The sequence below is a fragment of the Cyprinodon tularosa genome, unplaced genomic scaffold, assembly GCF_016077235.1.
Source record: "Cyprinodon tularosa strain WSP-4 unplaced genomic scaffold, ASM1607723v1 ctg106, whole genome shotgun sequence".
In the NCBI taxonomy this organism is placed as follows: domain Eukaryota; kingdom Metazoa; phylum Chordata; class Actinopteri; order Cyprinodontiformes; family Cyprinodontidae; genus Cyprinodon; species Cyprinodon tularosa.
The window spans coordinates 1,541,114-1,564,305 of record NW_024037849.1 but is presented as its reverse complement, the minus strand read 5'-3'; the positions used below and the strand labels follow the sequence as shown (position 1 = coordinate 1,564,305).

The window sequence follows — 23,192 nt, the reverse complement described above, 5'->3', positions numbered from 1 at the left end:
TGTTGGTTCAGCATAAATCATGGTTAACTGGGCTTTTACTTAGATATTAACGTTTTTGAAGGGACTGGGCAGCAAAACAAGTTAGGTCAGAAAATGTTTCATGTTGGACAAAAGGTGAAAATCTTCCCCTCACTTCCTGTTTGATGGAGCAGAGCTCCTATCCTCTGCCGACCTCAAAGGTGAGCTGCCTGATTGCCTCGTTATCAAAGTAAATATTGCCGGTGTGATGTCAGAGCTGCTCATATTCAGTATAAACTCTCCAGACTGAGGCTCAGCCTCCCATGTCCAGCAGAAAGAGAAAAGATCCACTAACTTCACAACCTTCAACCCCTATTGCCGTCGTGTCCAAGTCCGTCAGCACCATGGTCAGCGGCAGGATGCTGCTCCTCAGTGCGTCTTGCTGGATGCTGGTGGCTTTAGGAAGCTGCAATGAGCTGATAGAGGAGCGATCACCTGAATATGATGTCATCAAGACTGAAGAGGAGAAGGAGCTGGTGAGTCGACACCTCGGTTATTGTTTGTGTGCACAATGTTAGCCAGACAAATGCTGAATGGATGGATGCCAAGCCCTAATGATCCTCTTTATAGACTGGTTTGTTGTAGTTTCGATCTGTCCTGTTGTGTGTGTTAGCCAAACCACATGGTAATGGATGAGCCCAGGACACACTGACTGATTGCCGCGTAGAAAATAACCAGCAGTTCCTGAGTTTCTACAGGAATTACTGCTGGGCCTTCTTCAGAACAGTGTTTATGAGTGAGGATCATCTTGGATCCCTGTCCCTGAGTGGTTCCTAGAACCACAAGTGATCCACAGGATTCACACTGTTGTTGGTGAAGGAAGGGAGGGTGGGGTGTGTGTAAGCTCAGCATCATATCCACAGTCCTCCATGTATTACACTTCAGATGGTTGTGACTGAACCAGTGTACCGGTTGGTCACTGTCCCAGATCCGACCAAGGACATAATGTCGTCTGATAACTGGAGCCGTTTCAGACTGGTTACTGAGGTGCAGTGTTTGATGTACATAGATGCAATATTAGGTCTCATTTTCAGATCTAGGAGCTGAGATTGTCTTTAGTAACTCAGTTTGTTTAAGATGGGCTTTTTGAAATCTGGGGTTTCTAAAGAGATCTGTCTGTTTTCTCATGTAGAAAGTTATCCTTAGGATGTGTCTATCACGTTAGATAACCGTGCCATTTAAGTTCTGTTTCTGATTCCTGGTTGAAGTGAATTCCAGCACTTAGTGAAGTCTGTTGCTGTTCCTGCCTCAGATCGAAGCCCTGCAGGAAGTTCTGGAAAAGCTGAGGAACAAACAGCTGCCATCCACTGAGAAGAAACTGGGCTGGCTTCCACCTGTAAGCTCCATCTCGCCTGACTTTTTTATCCAGCCCCAACAATATTAGGGTTTACATTTGATCAACACTGGGCTTCAGATGTTTCATTGCCATAATAACACAGGAACCATTTCTCATTCCATTTAGTCTTCATGCATCATTTGAGATGTTGGATGGTTTTGTGAGTTTTGTATTGCTTTTTTCTGTCCATCTGCCAGTGTGATGCAGGTGAGCAGTGTGCGGTGCGTAAAGGGGCCAGGATTGGGAAGCTGTGTGGATGTCCCAGAGGAACCTTCTGCAACTTCAATGTCCTCAAGTGTGTATAGAGTTTAGATATAAACACTGTGTAGAACATACAGAAGATACTCTTTTGAAATAACTTTTTTTTAATTTTATTCATAAGCTTTAAAAAGTTGCTTAATGTGAGGAAAGGAATCAACTTTGAATTAACTATGGCTAACCTCAGACTCGAAAGGATGTCAATATTTGGAGAGTCACACCTTGATTCCATGTAAAATAACCCTGATATATTGTTTTACATTGTTTACATTACACTGTTTAGTTTTATTTTGTTTTGTTGTATTTTTTTAGATGCTATTCCAAATCACAAAAAAACTTGTGTTAAATAAAAAATATTTTTAAATCTGGTTCTTGTATATATCCTCTCCATCTATGAATAGTACCTCAGTAAGAGGCAGGCTAGTGTGTGAGAGATATTAATGAATGCTAAATGTATCACTGAGCTGGTTCATAATCAGAGATGGAGTTTGTTTCCGTTCGGTTGGTAAGCTGTAACTTTAGGCAATAATGTCTGCCTTAAATTCACCGGTTCAAGTTGGAGAAAAGCTAAAGGCAGTGATTCAGATCATACCAGGTATTTTATACTGTAGGAGAGGATGATTAAAACTTGGTGTCTTTCACAAACTGAACTGACAGAGGCACCAATGGCATAATCTTTTACGCTATTCAAATTTAATGTCTATCAAAAAAGCTTAGGCTGGCTTTTCAATACAATAGTTTGGGAAAAACGTCTGAATCACTCGAAACAGCATTAAAGGTACTTTAATGGCCCAGTCAAAGATGTTGCAGAGGGACCTAAAGGAAGCTGTTGCGAAACGGCTTCCTTTAGGTGTCGCCTGTAAACTCTAAGTTCGAAGATGGAGTTGGGTATAATTATCCTTATCGTTTCAGAATAAAAGCACCACCATTGAGCACCTCTGCTGCAGCTTTGAGATATCTCCCTTAAACACTCAGGAATCGTTTGGTTTTTACTCAGCTGTTATCCCGTGTTCTCTTTACCTTAGAGCTGGGAAGCCAGAATGATGTGACCTGAGGTGATGGCATTAGTTTCTCACATGTTCCTATGGCCACTAAGGCCATTGTTAAAACAATCACAAAAGCACTTTATTATGCAGGATTAGGCACGTAAAGTTACAAATTCCTGGCTTTATACACTAATGGGTAGTATGACTGACTAAATGTTTCATACATTTGAAACTGCTGCTAAAAACGGTTAAATTGAACTACTGTTGATTTAAATTGCAGCTTATTTGTGTTTTGTATATGAATATTTGGTTTGGTCTTGTTGCTCAAAACTTCTGACGTAATTCTAACTTTCAAAGTTGTTTCTGGTTAAAATCTACCACACTGGGGTCTGAAATTCCTACTTTTTAATACAGATTGCTTAATGTTGGCGAAGGGAAATTTGACTGGACTGGACTTGTGCACTATTAGTCTAACAGGAAAGTAAATGTATACTTATTTCCTCGATGTTTTAGGTGTTTCTCTGCTTAAACACATTAGACCTCCTGATTAACAGCCTTCTGCAGTTGTGCTAAGGACGTTCTTACAGTCATCCAAAAAGTTAAGGACTGGACATGATGACCAGGTGTTAGACACACTGAATGCAGCCTGTCAATGCCTGTTTACATGGAAGTCTGGTTTGTAGAAGCACAGGAACTTTAGAGCCCTTAAAGACTCCCCGAGGGCACCCCAGGTTTATATCTTCTTGTTAGACTTTAAAAATAAAATATTTGTTTTTGCTTTAGTTGATTGTCTGAAAAAAGAAAACATATATTTTTTTTTTTACAAATTCCTCAGGTTTTATTTATTGAAATGAGTACATCCAACCTGAGCCATATTTCAAACCAGAATCTGAGAACCTCTAGAAGTTGAAACGCAAGATTTCTGCAGTGATAAAAACTTTCAAACAGCAATTGTGGCGATAAAACAAAGCTCACAGACATTTAGCGGAGACACTGACAGCAAAAATAAATCCATTTGTGGTCGCTCTAAGCCTGATTAAAGCCATAACAGAAAATAAAAGCAATGGTGTAAAAAGTTCTGCCAGTTTTGATCCTTTGATCTGAACTGAGGCGCTGCGATGGGAAGAAGAGCAAAGCTTTGAGAGGCCAACATCAAGCATTGCAGATGTGGAGTTAAAACAAGGAAACAAAGTCAATATCCAAGCATCCATCATGTGACAGTGTCTCCATGGCGACCCTGTTGTGCAGACAGGAAGTATGTACAGCAGTCATGTTGGTCCAGGCTCGGCTTCCTCCTGAACCGTTGGGCTTGCTGTATGTCTGACCCACCTCCACACCAAACTCCTAAAATGCAAATAAAAATGAAAATTCTTTTAAACCATAAAATCTATAATGTTTGTCAGAATGAAGGCAAAGTGAGTAGATACACATTCAATCTTTGGTTCAAGAATAACAGCTTATTCATATAGATGTGGGCTTTTCATTCATGGAATAAATAAAGCTCACAGCAGTGGTGACCGGTTCCTATAAAGGCAGAAAGAAAACTTTTTAAGGGCTTTGTTTGTGTCATCTGCAGAAGAAAAGGCGAGTTGTGTCCTGATGTCCTCAATTAATCATCCTGATTTAAATCATATGTAGGTCTTATTTCACCTAAAGTCACTCTGCTCTATGAATAAACATATTTGAGTACCTTTACCCAAAAATCCAGGAACAATTTGCTATTCATCTCCAGCATTGGTGGAAAGATACACATGTAAAGTGGCTTTAGAATGAGATTTATATTTTAGACTCATGGTCAGGAATCTTACCCCCAGCACCAGTTTTTACACATTCACCAGGGAACCTTTATATACAAATTCAGGCATAAAGGTTTAAAGTTTTTTTGTTTTTTTATTTTTTATGAAAGAGTTGCAATCAAACTAGGATACTTTCTGAGGACTAGAGTGACAGGAATGCGTTGGGCCTGGAACACATTAATTTTAACGATCAGGTTGATTTGTTTTTAAATAATTAAGCATTTAAAACATTTAGTTTATTCAATTTATATTCAGTCTGAACAAACTGAACAGAGAATCCACATATCCTAAGTGACACTTCTTTGAGGTGACAAAAACAGTTTCACAGCTTGCTCTGCTCAATGCTTAATGCTCTGCCACCACGTAAGAGCCTAGAATTACAGTAGCTGCTTTAACCAAAGCTTTAGAATTAGGAAATATTCCACCAAATGAGGTGATGAGGAGTTGGCAATAAGAGGGGTTTCATAATCCAGCAAAAATGTCCTTCAGCTGTAGGAAGTCTGGTCGAAGCAGCTGATTAAAACTCTCTACACAATCAAGTAGTCAGTGTGTGAAATATCTTCTAAAATAACTTTTGCCATTTAGATTGTTCCTCCCGTTAAAAAAAAATGTCCAAACGCAGAAAATGTTGGGCTACCACGACCCCTTACCCCCATGGTTATTTGATTGTGAGGAAATATTTGTGCTGAACCAATAATTTGGGTCATGAGTTGACTTTGGTATAATTTTAAGGGTCAGAAGCTAAATAGTTTGGGAACCTTTGATTTAGACCAGGACTGACTTTATAAGGGATTTTGTAAATTGATGCAGTGAGATCATTCATCCACCAGATGGGGCTCTAACTCTTCAAATCCTGCTTTAATCTGATGAACATCAAAGCTCCCTACAGTATCATATTTGCTAAAAGCTGTCATATGGCTGTAATATTAATTTGCTCTTAAAACATTAAATTCATATTCATTCAATATCATTCATATATTCCATTTTCCCACCTAGTGCAATAACTGTATATATATAAATTCAAATATCAATCCACAGAAATACCCATTTAAACAACCTGTGCAATAACCCTTTATAATAATCCTACTATAAAAATAAGAAAAAGCTGTCATCTGTGGATGCACTGTATATACTGTATATATCTCATGCACCCTTATTTCCACCTTTGGCACATTCTTCTCTTTTTTTGTCCATTTAAGCTGGTGTAATGAGTGAATTTCTTCACTGTGAGATCAATTAAATCAATCAATCTATCAATGTTCATCTAAAATCCAGGAAGAGGTGAACTTGTGATGCATTCTGATGTGTTTGAGCCTCCAGGAGTGATTTAGCATCATGCATGTGGGATTATCACACATCTGGTACTTACAAGTTAGCAGATGCAGAGCTGCACAAATAAGTAGCATCAGGGCAGGAATACCAGTGAGGGGAGCGTTGGAAGGTGATGACTCAATGGGTTCTACTTGTTTGTTCCCCTGCGGAGCTTCGGATTGAGCAGCTTTACACTTTTCACTGTTGGAACCCAAACAGAAACCCAATCAGAGCAAAAGCCTCAACCAGCAATGGTTTGAAACTGGAAGCTGCTGACTGAAGAGTGGACTCACAACTGTAGCTTCACGTACTGCTGTTCTACATTGCAGGCTTTGGTCTGACTCTGAGCTGCTAACATCTGGCTTTCAGCTGCTGCCTTCAGGCTATAACAGGACTCTGTCTGATGGACAGCACGGGTCAGGTTCAGCTCCAAGACCTCAACCTTCTCTGAGGATACACAAGAAAAAGAGTAGTTAATACCAGGAACACACAAGCAGACATTTTACATCACATTTCTCCGTTATGGAACCAGCAGGATAAAGAAATGACACCTTCCCTATATCTTTGAGATCACTGGCTGCATTCTGATAAGTGTTAGTGGTTCCAGCAGTCATTAGAAACTCTCAGAAACATCTAGTAGTTGACTCTAAATATTGAACTTTCACTTTTTTCACTTTCCCTTAGTTTTAACAGAAGCGTTTGGGTATTAAAGTGACACACAATGTGAAATAGGCTGCTTGATATAAAATTTTAGAAAAAAACGGTTACTGTATATAAATGTATATACGGTATATGTAAAACAGCCAGATTGATACCATGTAAAATTCAAATTTTTTGTTTGTGATTTCACAAATTAGTTCATCTTACTTTCAAGGTAAGTGGCTTGGTTGCTCTCATTTTGAAAGTCCTTATTTTGACCATCTAAGGAACCATTGGATGCTTTTGAATCAGGTAAGACCAACTATTTCTTAGTTGTTTTTTTTTAGTCCAAAGCCAGAGTTTTGAACTATTATCATGCACATGAAAACATTTATGATTTCATGCATTCTTCCAAGGTTCCTGGATCTGTAGAGGAGAAACTCACTATCCTGGCCAGCTAGACGGACTCAGTACTGTCTGATCTACCAACACAGTGCGGATGCCAGGCCCATAATGCAACATCCCTTTTCTGTAACCGTAACAGTCAAAATTGCAGCTGCAACCAAGAAACCGTTATCATGACTAAACCTATCTGGATGAGTTGTTGCTGTAAAGTTGATTCTTGTTTTTTATAGATGAAAGCCTATAGTTCCTGTTAAAATTGCAGTAGCTGCCATTAGGTCCTCACTTTTTAGAGAGAGTTCCCTGATAGGTGCTAAGGTTTCCTTCTAAGCTCAGTCAGATGGTCATTTATACTCAACCAGGTTATTTGGATGTTTTCTTTCTATTTAAATGATCTCTCCTTCCTATTGTTAACAGAGCCATTGCATGGGCAGTGCATACTGTCCAACCACTGAATATCAAAGAGCAGGGCCTCAATGATGTCAAGTTGGCACAGGGTCCTGCATCAGCCTTGCTTTTTGCATCATGTTTGTGCATAATGAGCCAGGCCTGCAAATTATATAACAATGCAATTCATTTTCTACAGTAAGGGAAATCTTGACCATCATGTAACTTGAAGTAGTGGTTACAGTAAATGTTGCTTTAGGTATTCTATGTATGATATTTAGGGTTCAAATCATATAAAAATCTCTGAGGTCAGTTTGGATATCCAATATTAACACTGCTATGTTTGCTAATAACTGATATTCTATACTATATTTTTCTTCCTTTTGACAAAACAACCGCTGGTATTTCTTCTCTGCTTTAGTTAAACACCCAGCTATCATCACTGTCACAGAACCAAACACATGGCCATCCCCCACCCCACCTAACCTATAAACAAAAACAAAAACATGGAAACACCCATCAGTTATTATTACCCTAATTGTACTTATGAGATTAATACTGAGACATTAACATCCTTAATATTGACATTTTTATTTTTTAATGAAATGAAATTTATTCGAACATGATACAAAATGATAAAAAATAAAATAGTGCACAGTAACAAGAAGGGCATAAAAAAAGAATGGGGTAGGAAGAAGTGAAAACTTATTAACTCCTACCCGATGCTAGAACTAACCATAAAAAAAGACATTAATAGTTGTCTAAGTCTAAGAAAATCTAATCTTAAGAATATAATATCGATTTGGTTCTTTAGGTATTAAGTAGAACTGGGTTCCACTTTATTATCAGAAACATCAGATTATATAAAGGCTATGGTTCGATCTGGAGTTATCACCAGTTATGTCAGGAATGATGCATCCTGCCAGGGTGCATGTTTTCACTCCTTTGGCTGGAGTTTTTTTTTCTTTCTTTTTCATATATTTGTGCAGATTCTGGGTCACTTTCAGAATTGGTGAGATCACTAAGTTCCTAAGTGCTGACCGGCTCATGTGGTTCTGAAGCAGCATAGATTCTGTTAGCAGTTTGAGGTGTTAATTCAGAACTTAAAACTGAACTAAACTCAAATTTATGGTTCTTTAAACTTAACTCTGTCTGGATGTCTTGCCTTGTGTTTGTGTATAAACTGTATGACTCCATTCTCCCAGACTGATGGGTTCACATAAAGCAGAGATTAATTCCTAAACACAATGTTCCTTTCATATCTCTACTTTACAGGAATTTATCACTTCCCTCCAAACGCAGCAGGCAGGATACCACGTTTATTAAGAATCTGTTCCCACTTCCACAAAACTTCTAAACTGCTCCTGGAGGACATTAGTCATACAGCAAATTACAACAAAACCATCTGTTTTTACATTTCATCAGACAGTGCAGAAACTCTTTAATGCTTTGTATCCTTTTTTATCAGCACTTATTAAAACATAACATGCCATCTTTAAAATCTATTACGCATAAACATTCTTAAAGAGTAAACAAGCAAATGCTGCTTTATCAATAAAAGTCTACAATATGGTACAACTAAAAGCTCTTAAGACAGGAAATACTGAACTAAAATCTGACAGTCTATTCAATTCAATTCAGTTCAGTTTATTTATATTGCGCCAATTCACAACACATGTCATCTCAAGGCACTTTACAGTTCAACCAGATCATGCAGTCAAATTGATTCAAAGTTTTCTATCTAAGGAAAACCAGTTGATTGGACTCATTGATTTGAAGCAATCCCTCACACTAAGCATGCTTGTATCGACAGTGGAAAGGAAAAACTCCCTTTTAACAGGAAGAAACCTCCAACAGAACCAGGCTCAGTGTGAGCGGCCATCTGCCGAGGCCGACTGGGGTTCAAGGACACAGAAGCAGAGATACTGAAAGAAGCAAAGATACAAAAGGCGACTGTAAACTAGCTCCTTAGATGGCCCCGTCGAGGAAACACACAGCAAGGCAGATGAGCTCCGAGCCAACTCCCATGCCAGAGGATGAAAGAGAGCACATCCACCCAGTCACAGTCAGAGAAACAGGACTACACTGAAAAACAGGCCCAGCTTCAACATCTATAAACAAAGGTGTTGATGGCAGCAGGCTGATATTTCTCAATTTAGAAATTGTGATTTATCTAATGACAGTGGTAATAGAAAGGTTTACATCAAATCCTAATAAAAGATGGAACCCAATCCACTTGTTCTGGTAAATCGTCTTTAGAACTGTAGCTTTGGATATCTCTTTGTAGAAGAACCTAGAGCTAACAAAGAAGCATCCAGAGGGATATTTTATTTAACATTCAGCACCTCAGCATGAAGACCCTGACATAAAATGAATGATGTTGTGAAATAAAAAAACAATCTTGTATTATTTTCTCACACTTTAACCTCTGATTTTTAAAACTCTAGTAAATATTATTCTGTGAAACCTTTGATCACAGGTGTTCACAGAGCAAACTCATCCAGAAGCTGAGCAGCAGGAGGTGATGAATTCATCTACATGTATAAATTAAACATACAAGGGGATTTAAGAAACCAGCTTTAGGTGAGCTAATGGGAGTTTGTTAGAACTAGATTTTTTTTTCCTCTGACATGAAGTGACCTCAGAAACCTAAAAGAAGAGTAAGGAAAGAGGGGTGGATCACAGCGGCATGAAAACCCAATTTGGATTCTGTGACATGTGGCACTGTGGTGTTGGACCGCTCCCTCTGAGGCCTTAGCAAGTTCCTGCGAGGCTAACTTCATCACAGGGAAACCCACATTCCACAGTGCTGACCGAGTCCAGCTGACTGACCGGGGAAGAGCTTCCTGGACTGCAGCAGGTTTGAACCAGAAACCTGCAGAAACAACAGCTCTGGAGCTGAAACAGGGTGAATAGATCCAGTCACAGCGGCCTGGAGTCACATTCACAGGCAACTTTGATCACAGTTCATAAGTTGAATGGAACAGGAGAGTACAATCTCACTGAACACATTCAAATATTCATGCCTGAATCACTAAAGTATAAAAATCACCCATATCTCCACAGAACTTCCAGCTTATAAGGATTCTTGATGCATTTAATAGCTTCAAAAGGTGTAGAATCCTTCTGAAATTTCTGGTTATTCATGGTTTATGGATTTAATGCTTATCCCAGGTGTGTGTTTTCTGGAAGGATCATCACAAAAAGAAATCTTGAAGTCCAAACCACCTCTGAGGCTATTTTTTTAGGATCAGAGAGTATTGTTTAGAGCCCAACTTGGGCTGGCTGTCTTTGTGGGCATTTGGAGGTATGGTTTTGTTTCACGAATTGCCCTAAGAAATGTTCCAGCCTCTTCTGAACCAGAACCACAGTTTCATGCTTTTAGAAGGTGAGTATCATTCTGGCATTCAAGCTTTCCAATGTTTGCTGAAGGTCAGAGTATGAAAACACCAAAAGAACCACAACATAAACCTACAACCCTGAGATTTCCAAACCAGATTCTTCTGCTTTAGTCTCCTCAACGGATAAATTCCAAACATCCTGAGCTTATTGGTGAAAAGCCCACTAGATATAATATGAGAAATGCAAATTTTGTGAAATACTACGGCTAATTTAAAGAATATAATATTATTATCAGGGTTGACAGTAAATAACCAGCTTTTATGGACTGATCCTTCTCATTGCCATAATTGCTTTGATCATGTAAATGTTGCTTTCACCCACATCTGTGAAGTTTGGATTTATTCTTCTGCACTACACTTTGATTAGCTGTTTCGTTTTAATTAAAGCTTTTATTGTAGTTTTTAGGGTAAAATAATTATCTCTAATTCTCCTGCTTCTTGATTAATTTAGTCTTTTCTCTTAAACAGATCTAGGTTTCTTTTCTGGCAACTCAGAATGAACACATGAACCATCGGGGTCTCTGGGATTTATATTTTTAGCTCAAATGGTTCAATTTATGTTCATGTTTTGATTACATGACTCAAAAAGAGACTTTAAACACACTCTTCTATTAAGCCATCCAGTTGGTTCATATTTATTTACTCTGACTCACTGGTCACCAGGGTAACTGGGGGGCCGGGAGACGCAGCTATGAATACCAGTGGAGAAAGTCTCCTTTCATGGAAGTGATGGAGTTTTTCCTACAGTTTTACCTTTCTGCAGGTTTAGCTCCTCTGTGAGGTTCGCTTCACTCTGCTGCAGCAGCCTGACGTCATCCTGCAGAGCACTGATGTTTTCAGCTAGCATGATCTGCAGGACAAAACAAACATAACCCCAAAAGGAGGAAAAAACATATTATAGGGAGCAATGAAGAATAAAAACAAAGTCATGATGATGCTATGATAAATGTGAGTTGCTACTAAAGATAAGAACCTTTGACAAACTGCATTAACAGTTTGTTACAAGGGTTTCCTCTTTTGGGAAACATAAACAAATATACAACATGGAGTAAAAAGGAGGAACCCAGTCTCTTTTAAAAAACAAACAAAAAAAAACTAAAAAGGTCATATAGACCAAGAATTTCGACAAGTTCCAGTTGTGCTCTGCATGTAACAGCAAGTTCCTTTATACCCATTATGCCTGGATCATGCAGCAGGCTTTCAAAAGAATATGTAATCTGGCTGAAATTTCCTAAAACCCTCTATAATACTGTTATATTCTGATGACATGACATTTGGCCCATTGTTCCTAAAAAAGGTGTCTGCTTAAAAACTTTAAGTTGAACACCTGTTGTGTTGCATAGTATTGGCTGCATAATGCTCTGAGGCTACTCTTCAGGGGTTTTGTTTTTTTTGCCAAATATACCGAATCATATCTGACCCTAAATATTCAGTTTGTTAAAAAGCTAAAGAAGAAGGCTTTTGTAGACATTTCCTCTAGTTACCATAACTCACTCCTGATACCATTGCTTTACTTTGTTTCTGAAGGTTTTAACATTATTATATAGTATCATATGCAATAGAGATCAACCTAGTCTCTGCTGCATTTGTGCACTGATCTTATACTGTAAGCTTCAAATCTGCAAGAAGATAGAAATATGAAATGAATGAATGTTTTTAAATGACTAAATTGTCCTTTCTGAACTAAACTCATGCCTTTCACCAAGAAAGTTTATTTAATTAATCTCAGGAGTGACATTAACAGTGCAAATGTTTAGTGTTTGCCATCTGGCTCATGGCAACCTGTTTAGTGGTTGCCATGAGCCAGATGACAGAAATTATACACAGACAAATGCAGATAAATGCCATCTTTCCTTAATAACTGAACATGTTCAGACTACCATGGCAGAGTCATACTTTCTTATTGCATCATCTGTAAAAGCAGAACCATCTACAGAGTCTAAACTGCTCTCCCACATCTGAAGAGCCATTGTTATTTGCCAGGCATAGATGTAACAATCCAAACAGTTTGGTTTCTAAGAAGCTAATTTAGAAGAAGGCTTATGATTGTTCCCTCTATAACTAAGATAGAGAGCTTTGAAAGTGAGAAACACCATTTTACGTATGTAATACAAACAGTGAAGATCTTTACTGTTAAAGAAACAACAGCCTGATGCGAAATTCATTTATTTATTAAAGTATTTGGAAGATTGCTAAGATTTAAAGCTTCATGTGCAGGGGTTGATTCTTCTGCAGGAAGCCAGCAAGTAACTCATGGGGGTTCTGCAGCTGAACCAGTTCAAAGCAGCATCATTACTCCAATAAAAACATCCACCCCAATAAATGCTTGATGGTCCCTCTGTTTTTTTAACCTTCTGCACAAGATCACAGTGCAGAGAAATAGTAGTTTTAACACAAATTATTGTGTTTATCCCTGAAAACTGTTGTTCATATGTATAAAGTCAATGTGATGGGGGGTTAGGGGGGAACAAGTGTTTACATCTTTATGGAAAAAAGACCTTCAGCATTATGCATGTTGCTTGCAGAACAGGTCAGTTTGACATGCAATTACATCTGTGTTTAAGCCTAACATTACTAATGTTAACCCTACTTTCATCGAAAAAACAACCTTAATGCCTCCTTTCTTACTTTAGAATGAACAAAATCAGGCAAGGCCCCTAACTATGGAGACTATCAGTGATTCTGAATACCGTAAATCCCCTAATATGGGCCCGGGCGTTTATTTCACTCAAGTGCATCGCGGTCCAGGCCTTTATTGGAAAGAGGCCAGAATTAGAGACAGGCCTCTATTGCTATTTGAGCAAAACAGACTACCAGTGGAATGAATAAAAATGAGATTTTGTGTCTATTTGAACCTATAAAACACTAGGTTCATTTATTGAAAAAGTACAGTTACCATGTCTCGCTTGGTTTGAAGTAAAAAAAGAGAAGAAAAATCCTCCAATTCTGTTTAATCCTCCTCCTCAGTTTCCTCCTCCTCTTCATGTCTCCCTTTAATCTCCTCATCACTCGCGCTCCTCCTCATGTTCTGCTGCGTGTCTGTTCTCTTCCTCGCGCAGACGGGCAGCAGTCAGGGCCTGTCGTCCAGCAGCGCAGGGCTGTGGTACTTGTATGTTACTACCACAAGTATAATGTTGAGGTATGCCCAGAAAAAACGTTTATAGCCCCGGCCTGTATTAGAGACCGGCCATTATTTACCTCCTCTGACAGCGAGACCGGCCAATGTTAGAGTCCCGGCCGCTAATAGAATACAGGCCAATATTTTCTTGTGTCGCTGTGTGAGATACCCTACAGACAAGAGATGGTGGTGGATTTGTAGACAGCTTACAGCAGACAGAAAAAAGATTACATTTTATTTTTTCTATTTTTTCTCTCAGTCATCGTACGAGGAGAAATAGCTTTAAAAGTAAAAGTATTGATTGTATCAAGCATCCTTTTAAAGGTTAGTATAAAGTAAGTTCCTATAATTCCTGATAGACATAGAAGGGAAATTGGTAAATGAGAATTTCTTTCTTTTTCGGTTCGTGTTAGTGAATTGCCTGGACATCACTCCCTTTCTCTACTAAGCAGTTTTACTTTATTTAAACCATAAAGTAAAAGCTCTTTATATACTGCTTTGTATCTCTAAATAGCTAGGTTAATAAACACTATTTCAGATTATTCAATTTAAATTTAACTCTTCAGCATCTAAAGCAGGTGTTTTCCTGTGATCCAATTAAGATAAAAGCAGGTTTTAGATGCAAACACCGATGCTGGTCATGCTCACTCTATATTTTGCTCACTATGACAGCCGAGATCCTGGTTGCTTAAAATGATTACAACCTTTACAATAATCTGATCTGTTTAAGGTGTTAAGTCCTATGATTATTCTCATCAAATATATTCAAAAGATTACTTTCCTTTAAAAAAGCACATGCCAAGTTTTTGAAGTGCACTGAGAATGAAGGATGGGTTTCCTGATTCCAAAGGTTTCTGCTTTTCTGTCAAATCAAGTAAAACAATAAAAAAAATGGTATCGGAAACCTTTTAACCTCCTGGATTATGCAGACCTTTTATGAATGAATGCTTCAACCAAATATATTCAATCCTTAACAGTTTTTAATCACTGTGCTGTAAGGTTTGTGACAGGTGATAGACATCTTTCACATTATTGTGAATTGTGTGCAAAAGCTGATTGTCTCCTTTAAACGTACGGACATCACTTTATGATCCTGATTTATAGAACTCCACTTGGATTGGCTCCAGTCAGTCTCTCCTATATCATTCTATTACCACCTATTCTTAACGCTCTAACAACATCTTTATTTTGCAGGATCCAGTTTCAAACAGAAAAAGCAAAGCAGGTATTCAGTGTTATGGCTCCTGTAACACGGAATCAGGTCCAGTCTGAACTTCAGACATCGCATTTTATTTCAATAGATTTATTTTGAGCTACTATTAAAGACAAGCAATAGTATTCATTTAATCTTTGTCGTTTTTAAACTGTTTTATAGTTTGCTTTACACTTGTGCATATTGTTTAATTTCTTTTACTTTTAAGTTACAAGATATCCAGGTTTTATTCCCAGGTTCCTTATCCACATTAGATGTGGATCTAAATGGGGTTTTACCTAGTTAAATAAAGAAGAAGAAAAAATCTGACTATAACAAAAAATCGTGTGAATAAACTTCATATAAAGCTTAATATTGGCTCATTTTCACCTTACAAGCAACGTGTTTGCATGCACCAAAACACATTATGTTTCACATCTTTCATGCATCCGGTTTATATCGAAGCTCAGCAGGAAGTGAAGTAAAGGAAGCTCCACTTTCCTGCCAATGTCTGCAAACAGTAGCTGTTCACAAACCACAGCTGGGTCGCCCTAACTAACTGATACACGCCCTGTGGTTTCTACTCGGCTTTAATCAACACTTTGACCCAAAGTAGGACAAATAATAATCAGTATTTTTAATCATAGGTCTACAGACATTAAAGCACAGATGAGCATATGTGGAGAAAACTGACATGACAAAATCGGGGCCAAACATACAACTCCAAGCAAATATTTTGGATTATTATAAAGCAAAACATGTAAGTGTGTCCCTTTCTTCTGCAGGTCCAACTGTGGCTTCAAATGTCTCACCCAGTCTAAATATTTAACAGCTGAGCCAATAAAGGGGGCAGTGTTGATGGTGACAGATCACTCACCTCCTCAACAAAGCATTTCATAAAGCTGATAAATGATGAGCTCAACAACTTCAACTACATGATGCAGGTTGATTGTGATCACAGGAAGCTCTCAGGAAGTAGAACCCTGATTGCGATGTTTTTTGTGCTTCACTGATGTGAATCAATGTTGTCCTTTTTTCTCAGGAAAGATGAATGTGCTGATGGGTATAAAATAAAATAATAATATAACTTTATTTAAGAAAAAATGTACTTAATAAATCAACACCAGCACACGTTTTTTAAATGCATTTGTATTATTCACACATTTAAGTTACGGGATCCATGGTTGTGATAATGAATGAGTCACCGACTACAGAGGGATGAAGAGCCACTGACATCTTGACTGTCTGGCTGATTCTTATGGTTTTATAAAAAAAAAAAAAGCAGCTTTAAACAATAAACAAAAACATCCAAATTCCTTTTAGATGACCACACACAGACCAACAGACATTAGAAGCTGCTGCAGGTGAAAATTTAAGAAAAGCTAAAGTTTTAGCACTTTGGAAATTTAGGAAACTTTCTAACAAACTTCAAAGAAGACAAATATACTCTGGACTCTGGGGATTTTTTAATCTTTAACTCTTATAGTGCTTCTAATTTTAAAGAACATATATGAGCTTTAGATCAAAAATTTATTTTCAGATCTCTATAATTTTTTGGTCTACATGTTTTGTAGTACAGTTCATTTTATTGTTGTTTTTTCATACAGTGATGCAAGTTAGTGCAGCATGGTTGTGCAGTTTGTAGCACTGTTGACTTGCAGCGAGAAAGTTCTGGTTTTGATTCCCTGCATGGAGTTTGCATGTTCTCTTCATGTATGAGTGGGTTCTCTCGGGGCACTCTGGCTTCCTCCCACAGTCCAACAACATGTGTTAGATAAATTGGTTAATCTAAGTTGTCCTTAGGTGTGTCTAGGTGTGCATGGATGGATGGATGATGCAGGTTAATTTAGAATTTTTTTTCTCCTAATTTAGTTAATCATAATTTTAAAACTATTTTTTAAAATGTTCTTCATACTATCTTATTTAAACTAGTTTTAACACTGGAGCCTTTCTGTTACAAGATAGGAATAAGAAATTTGCAAGGAGCAAATGTTTTTCCAAATTATTATTTATAAAAGGATGTGTTAATAACTTTATAAAAGCAGCTTTAGGTTTGTCAGAGGCCAACCCCTGCAGGGACATTAGAGCTCCAATGGTTCTGTTTGAATGAGAATCAGTTTATCTGACTTTGAACATTCTCATCTGTGGCTTGTTGAATCTGCAGAGACTTTCAGATCCAGCTTTGACTTTTCAACCACACAAATATCAAGAATATTTTAAGCTGAAGTACAGAAAAACGTAGCATTACTCTTCAGTGTTTTCATTAATTTAATATATTCTCTTTCAAAAATATTCATGTTTATCCAGAATCCACAGTAATGCTGGCAACAGTGCTTGAGGTTTTCCAAATCCTGAAATATTTTACAAGGTTAGTGGGAGGGGAGAAGCCTGAGAGGGAAAAACTTAGCAGTAAGGAAGAGGTGAAGAAAAGGAGGAAGAAGAGGAGTGACTCACTAAGAACCACAAAAGCAGGAGGCAAGCACTCACTTTTTCCAGCCAACTCTTCAGAGGATCTGTAGCTGGAAAAGCTGGGAGCAGAAAGTCCAAGAACAAGAGGGAAAATGGAGTCTCCCAGTGGTGGAAAAAACAGGGAGTGGGACGTCCTGCATGGTTTCTATCACAACTCTGAAATACGCAAAAAAGCTGATGAACCTACTGTTTCTGCAGATCTGATTTATAATTCTCCGCTTTAAACACTGCTTCCAGAGGAGTATGGTTTTCATTTTACCAGTTAGGTTGAGAAAAATAGATGCATTGGCAGCAAATCGATCTTTAAATTGAAACCAGTTGTGTCACATTCATTTGAAGGGTTCATTTGAATACAATTTGTTGAGGCTCTCAGAGCATCACAAATCAGCACTGAGACGTTTCTTCACAGTTGGATAGAAAGAGTTTGGATTAAACATCAATCTAAAACACTCAAAACAAACCTTAAAGAGTGAAAAAAGAGCTGAAAGACCACCATAAATAAATGAATAGATCAAAGCTTTTGTTGCTTCATTCTCACATCATTCAAAACGGTGCAACCCAATGCTAGTTAGGTGGAAGATCAGTTTCTGCTGATCAGACTGTCATATGTTGGAAGTTGCTGCTCCTCGATTGTGGGAAAACTGAGCTGCAAACACATTTCTTCTTCACAATAACAACATGAGGCACTGAAATAATCAAGTTTGTCTTATGAGACAAAGCTGTAGTAGATTCACATCAGCTGATTAAAACAAAAACAAAAACAAGCGACCACTTCCAGAACCATGGAAACCATTGAGACTAAGTAGTAAATAGACTCTATTTCAGGGTTTTCATATCACAGCAGGTTTATTATCCAGCTTATAGAAACACATTTGGCAGCAAATGTCCTTCAATGTCTGACTTTATCAGTCATTCACCTGCTTGTAGAAAAAGTTTAGCCTTAGGTTAAAGCAGCTTAGTATGCAAAGTGATTGACGATTGTCATTCAATAGGCATCTTAATGATTTCTGCAGAAATGAGAACAGTCACAGCATAACAATCACCCGATCTGTTCTGATCAGCCCTGTTCTCACTACACAGAGCATTCCTAACTGTCATGCCAGTCAAACACCATTTGTAAGAAGTAAGAGACTAGCAGTACTACCAACAGATGCAGCCACCAAAATAACCCTACCAAGACCTAAAATTCAATGGCTTCATTCTCAAAGCTTGGCCTAGCAGGTGTAAATCCGCCTGAGTGAATGCTTTAGGCAGAGCACACAAGAAGGAGCTTAATTGACGCTTTGGATTTTTCCTACAACAGGACCCAGTTCGGACTGAGCTTCAGAAATCATGTTGATGGTAGGATGATTTACTCTGGTATGCAGAGCAGTTCCTGGTAAGCCCCATAGCTGGAATATTTCCTGGTGATTGCACCATAAGCTCCAATCATCAGCCCTCCACCACTATGCCTTACAGCTGAGATTAGGTGTCTCTGCTCATGTGCTGTGTTTGGCTTTCACCAAACGTGGACCAGGCCACTTTGACCTAACATCTCTACTTTAGATAGGTTTGCAAATCTAGACAAACCTTTGCTGTCATATGAGTATCAGAGAGGACAGCCTTTCCCCTTCTACTCCTTAAGGCTAGTATAAAACAACTTATGAATGACAGGCATCAAATAATTTGGAGGGGATCTCCTAACCCCTCTCAGACTGACCAGAAGGAACAATTTCTTGAAAAATGTTATTCAATTAATAAAAAACAGGCTTTTTAGTAACCTTTATTTTATTATATTAGGAAATATGTTAATAGGAAAGAGGATTCACACATTTGAATTGCAAAAGCTTCCTGGAGAGGTGGCGAAACATCTTCAAACTTTGGAAACCAAGTCCAGTGGATTTTTTGAACTTTTACAGAATGACTATGACCTGGATGACTGAGAATCTTCATCAGCATAGGAAAGAGGATTACACGAGAGGGGGTTGACATTCAGCAAAAGTCAGCAGGGCAAGCCTCAAACTTGCCATAGCCAATATAAGGGTCATGCACTCTACTACCACACCATAGCAACACCCCAAGGTAAGTGATTTTAAAGGACTCCTTTTAAAGGACTAGAGGCGTCTAGTACATAAATAGTTATATTTACCTCAGTACTATTAAAAAATAAAACTACAAAACACTGGTACTTTTTCTGCTCTGTACTTTGAAGTACAGTATGACAACTATGAGTACATTTGCTTCTAGTCAAGCTAATGTCATAATCCAGAAAGTTTCTTTATCTAAGCCATTGCTTTACTACTTTAATCTCACACCTCATTTTAGTTCTTGTCATTTTATATGTTTGGCCCCGTCTAGTTCAAGTACTCAGTTACCTTGCTTTTAGCTTGTTTGTCTAAACCAGACTTGAGGTTGATAGAAAGAGCTCAGGATGTAGAAGGAAAGTAATGCAATTCTGTTGGTTGTTTTGCAACCAAAACCACAAGTTTCAATGAACTTTATATCAGGAGGAAATCAGTGCACCTCAGGCAAAAATACGGACTGGCAAAAAACAAACAAAAGCGAAACCTAAAAGTTGATTATCCATCTAAACGGAGCAGAAATTATTAACATTTATACCTGTTTTTAATAAACTGGTACTTGATTTATTACATTTGCAATAATTGTGGCTCCATCCATTTAAACCTAATAAATGAAAGAAAAAAGTTAGCAGTAAGGGTTGTAGCATTGGTTTTTCACTGCAATTGGGTAAAAATGCAAAACTTGCTGAGGTACATTCCATTTTCATCAGTGCAGACAGAGCCTCTGCATGGCCTGGCTAGCATGACATTGATATACAGCAGAATTTCTCATCCCTTCACTCTAAGGTGCTTCAATTCCTTAGATTTATGTGCAGTTTTATCTCTAATATGCATTGTTATATACTTTTCTCTGTGCTTTCTTTTTCTTTTTTTCTTTTTTTCTTTTTTTTTGCTCTTTTCATGTACAGCACTTTGAATTGTGCTTCTAATGATACGCCTTACAGAAAAAGCAACTTGAGGTTGCTTGAACTCTAACGTAACCCTTGATGTCAGTAGAGTCTGTGGTTCAAACAGCTACCTATATGGCCATGGACAACACCTTTCTTTTTTATTTTTCAAAGTGTCATATATATGGCACTACATATATAAGCAAAGGCCATTTTAAATGTTATTGTACAAATTATGCTGTTGATTCAGACTTTGGGAAAAAAAAACTGAGACAAGGCAAAAAAAAAAAAAGAGACAAGGCATAAAAACATACTGCTTTATAATGGAGGTGAAAATCTGATCTTTTCTTGTTTATCTGCTTTTACACTGTTTGCATGTGTGAAAGAAAAGGACCAACAACCTAATCAAAAATGTCCGGGATGCTGAATTAAATATAAATGATAAGGAGAAATAGTCTAAATAAAAGAGTCAATGTCTTTAAGAAAATCCAGCCAAGTATTAAGACCGATTTTTTAAGATTACTAGAAAGCTTCACTGCTTTAAATAAATATAAAGAAAATGTAAAGAAATGAAAACTGGAACTTAAGATTGTGGTTAGGTTTAACACAGCTCTGAGGTAGTAGTAATAATTCCTATTTCATCCAAATCAGAGTGTTTGTTTCTGCGTTTTGACAGATTGAAGTAAATCAGCACTTACATTATTCTGCTGGCACTCTTCCAGCGTGGCATTGGTAGCGTTAAGGTGTCCCAGCAGCAGCAGGATCTCCCTTTTCAATTTGTCCTTCTCCTCCCTGGCCTCCAGCACCTTCTCCTCCAGGGCTGCCTTGTCTTTGCCATACACCACCTTGGCCCCCTCCAGCTTCTCTGTCATCTCCTTCAGCTCTCTGCGGCACTGGGCTGAGCCCTTCAGGTCTGGTGAAGTAGCCCACACCACCAAGATGATGATGGCGATGAGGGACCAGATGGTCAGCAGCCCAATTACCACTTTCTGGACTTTGTTGGATTTTTTTGACTGGGTTGCCATGAGTGCACACCTGAGACAGGAGGTAGAGAAGACGAGGATCAACAGCTGCTCTCTTTGAGTCCCTCAGGTCTGACTGAGCTGGAGTTTCCCTTCAGAGCAGGCAAGGACAGGACAGGGAGGAGCTCTCACACTGGGGCACAAGAGGAAAACACCTCTTGTCCTGCCCCCGCCTCACCAGCTCCTGCCCCCATTCAGTGCCGCACCCCAAAACCTCACCCTTTTCCCGCCCCTGCGTGTTATCAACCCCAGAGGGGAAACAGTTTTCAACGGTACACTTACAACATCAGCATTAGATATACACACACAAAAGAGCTTTGCTTGTGGGTGTTTGTACATGGGTGTGTATGTGTGTGTGGGGTGTGTGTGTGGGGGTGTATGTGTGTGTGTTTGGGGGGGTGGCTGGGGTGTGTGTACACAGGACACTGACGCTTTCTGTTTCTATTTCCCACTCGTTCAGGCCTTGAACCTGCATGAACTCTGCATCACATTCCAGAGGAAGAAATGAAACTTAGAGACGAACAGAAACAGAGACATGGCGATGCAGCTCTCCGTGTTTCCTGAACTGCAGCCAGCGGCTGCACAACACTGCCAACCAACCTCTGCCACAGAGTACCACACAACCCTCAGCTAGGGATGGAGGTGGAGCTCTAGTGCCTTGTGGAAATAGCCAGACTGCATCCCTTAAAAAATGTCTCATTTGTTCCAGCACCTTTGAGGGAGTTCCTGATTCATCCAGCCTAGCCTGATCTAACTGCCACACCAAGCATGGATGGAGATCCCTGAGAAAACCGAACAACAAGACAGATTCTGGTTCTCTGATGGTTTACATTATTTTTCAATCCAGTCCAGAGTGTTTCAAAGCTAAGTTTGCTCAACTTCAGACTGAAAACGCTGATTCATCCAAAAAGTGATGCAATTCCCTGCGAAGATTAATTGGAGAAATATGAACTGCAAACTGAACAGAGACGTTAACATAGTGGTTGCAGCCATCAGCAGGAAACAGTTTGTCATTTCATTGCTTTCCAGCTACAATCAGGGAATTTTAAACAAATAAAATGTGTTGCTGACTTTTTCAGATCCATTCGCTTGTCCAAACAAGAGTTATGTGTATTCAGCTGAGGTCAGAGGTGAACTGTTAATGTTTCCGTTTTTAGAATCAGAAAACAGCAGGATGAGGTGTAACAGTTTAAATTTGAAATGAAGCATATCTCTCTCTCTCTCTCTCTCTCTCTCTCTCTCTCTCTCCATATATATATAGCCTATATATGTATATATATATTTTTATATATTATTGAAGAATATATAAATATATTATTGAAGATTATATGAATTTATCAATGATTAATCTATACTTAAGGTAACTGCAAGCACAAATAGTTTAATTTCTTTCTTTTAGCTGACCACTGTTTTTGCATTGAAATGTTATGAGATGGATTTTAAATGTAAATGCTTGTGGAAAAATATTAATTTTAATTTTTTGAATAATAATTTTCAAAGTGGTCAACATGGAGTATCATTCCAAAATGATTACGTTTGGCATCACCATATTTTACTGTACCCTGCTTGTAAACCTACTTCACTGCAGGTGTGAAATGCACAGAAAGCAAACAGTCATACTTGGACAGATTAAAATAGTGTGGGTGTGTGTGGGTGTGTGTGTGAGTGTGTGTGTGTGTGTGTGTGTGTGTGTGTGTGTGTGTGTGTGTGTGTGTGTGTGTGTGTGTGTGTGTGTGTGGTCTTGCTTTGCCTACAATGTGAGGGAAGTATTTTGAAAAATATCCTACATGCGAGGACTTACAGGTACATATGGTGACATTCAACTGGTCCCTATATGGTAAAGTTCTGCTCTTTGATTTGGGGTTAGGTTTAGGACTAGGGTGTAAATTCAGTTTAGGTTAGGATTAGGT

General features: G+C 38.5%; 2 protein-coding genes across 2 annotated transcripts; one reads left to right on the top strand and one right to left on the bottom strand.

The window, feature by feature from the left end:
• The first annotated feature begins 276 nt into the window (after positions 1-276).
• Positions 277-1,995, top strand: LOC119784174 (cocaine- and amphetamine-regulated transcript protein-like). Its single transcript, XM_038286118.1, has 3 exons — positions 277-494; positions 1,271-1,354; positions 1,552-1,995. Exons 1-3 carry the CDS (start codon positions 282-284, stop codon positions 1,657-1,659), a joined length of 405 nt encoding a protein of 134 aa, XP_038142046.1. The 5' UTR covers positions 277-281; the 3' UTR covers positions 1,660-1,995.
• Positions 1,996-3,409: 1,414 nt separating this feature from the next.
• On the bottom strand, positions 3,410-21,406 carry si:ch211-1a19.3. The gene is made up of 5 exons (XM_038286899.1): positions 20,959-21,406; positions 11,288-11,384; positions 5,999-6,152; positions 5,764-5,906; positions 3,410-3,942 (listed from the first exon to the last, which is right to left on the bottom strand). Coding segments are annotated over exons 1-5 (723 nt in total). The 5' UTR covers positions 21,286-21,406; the 3' UTR covers positions 3,410-3,940.
• Positions 21,407-23,192: the final 1,786 nt, after the last annotated feature.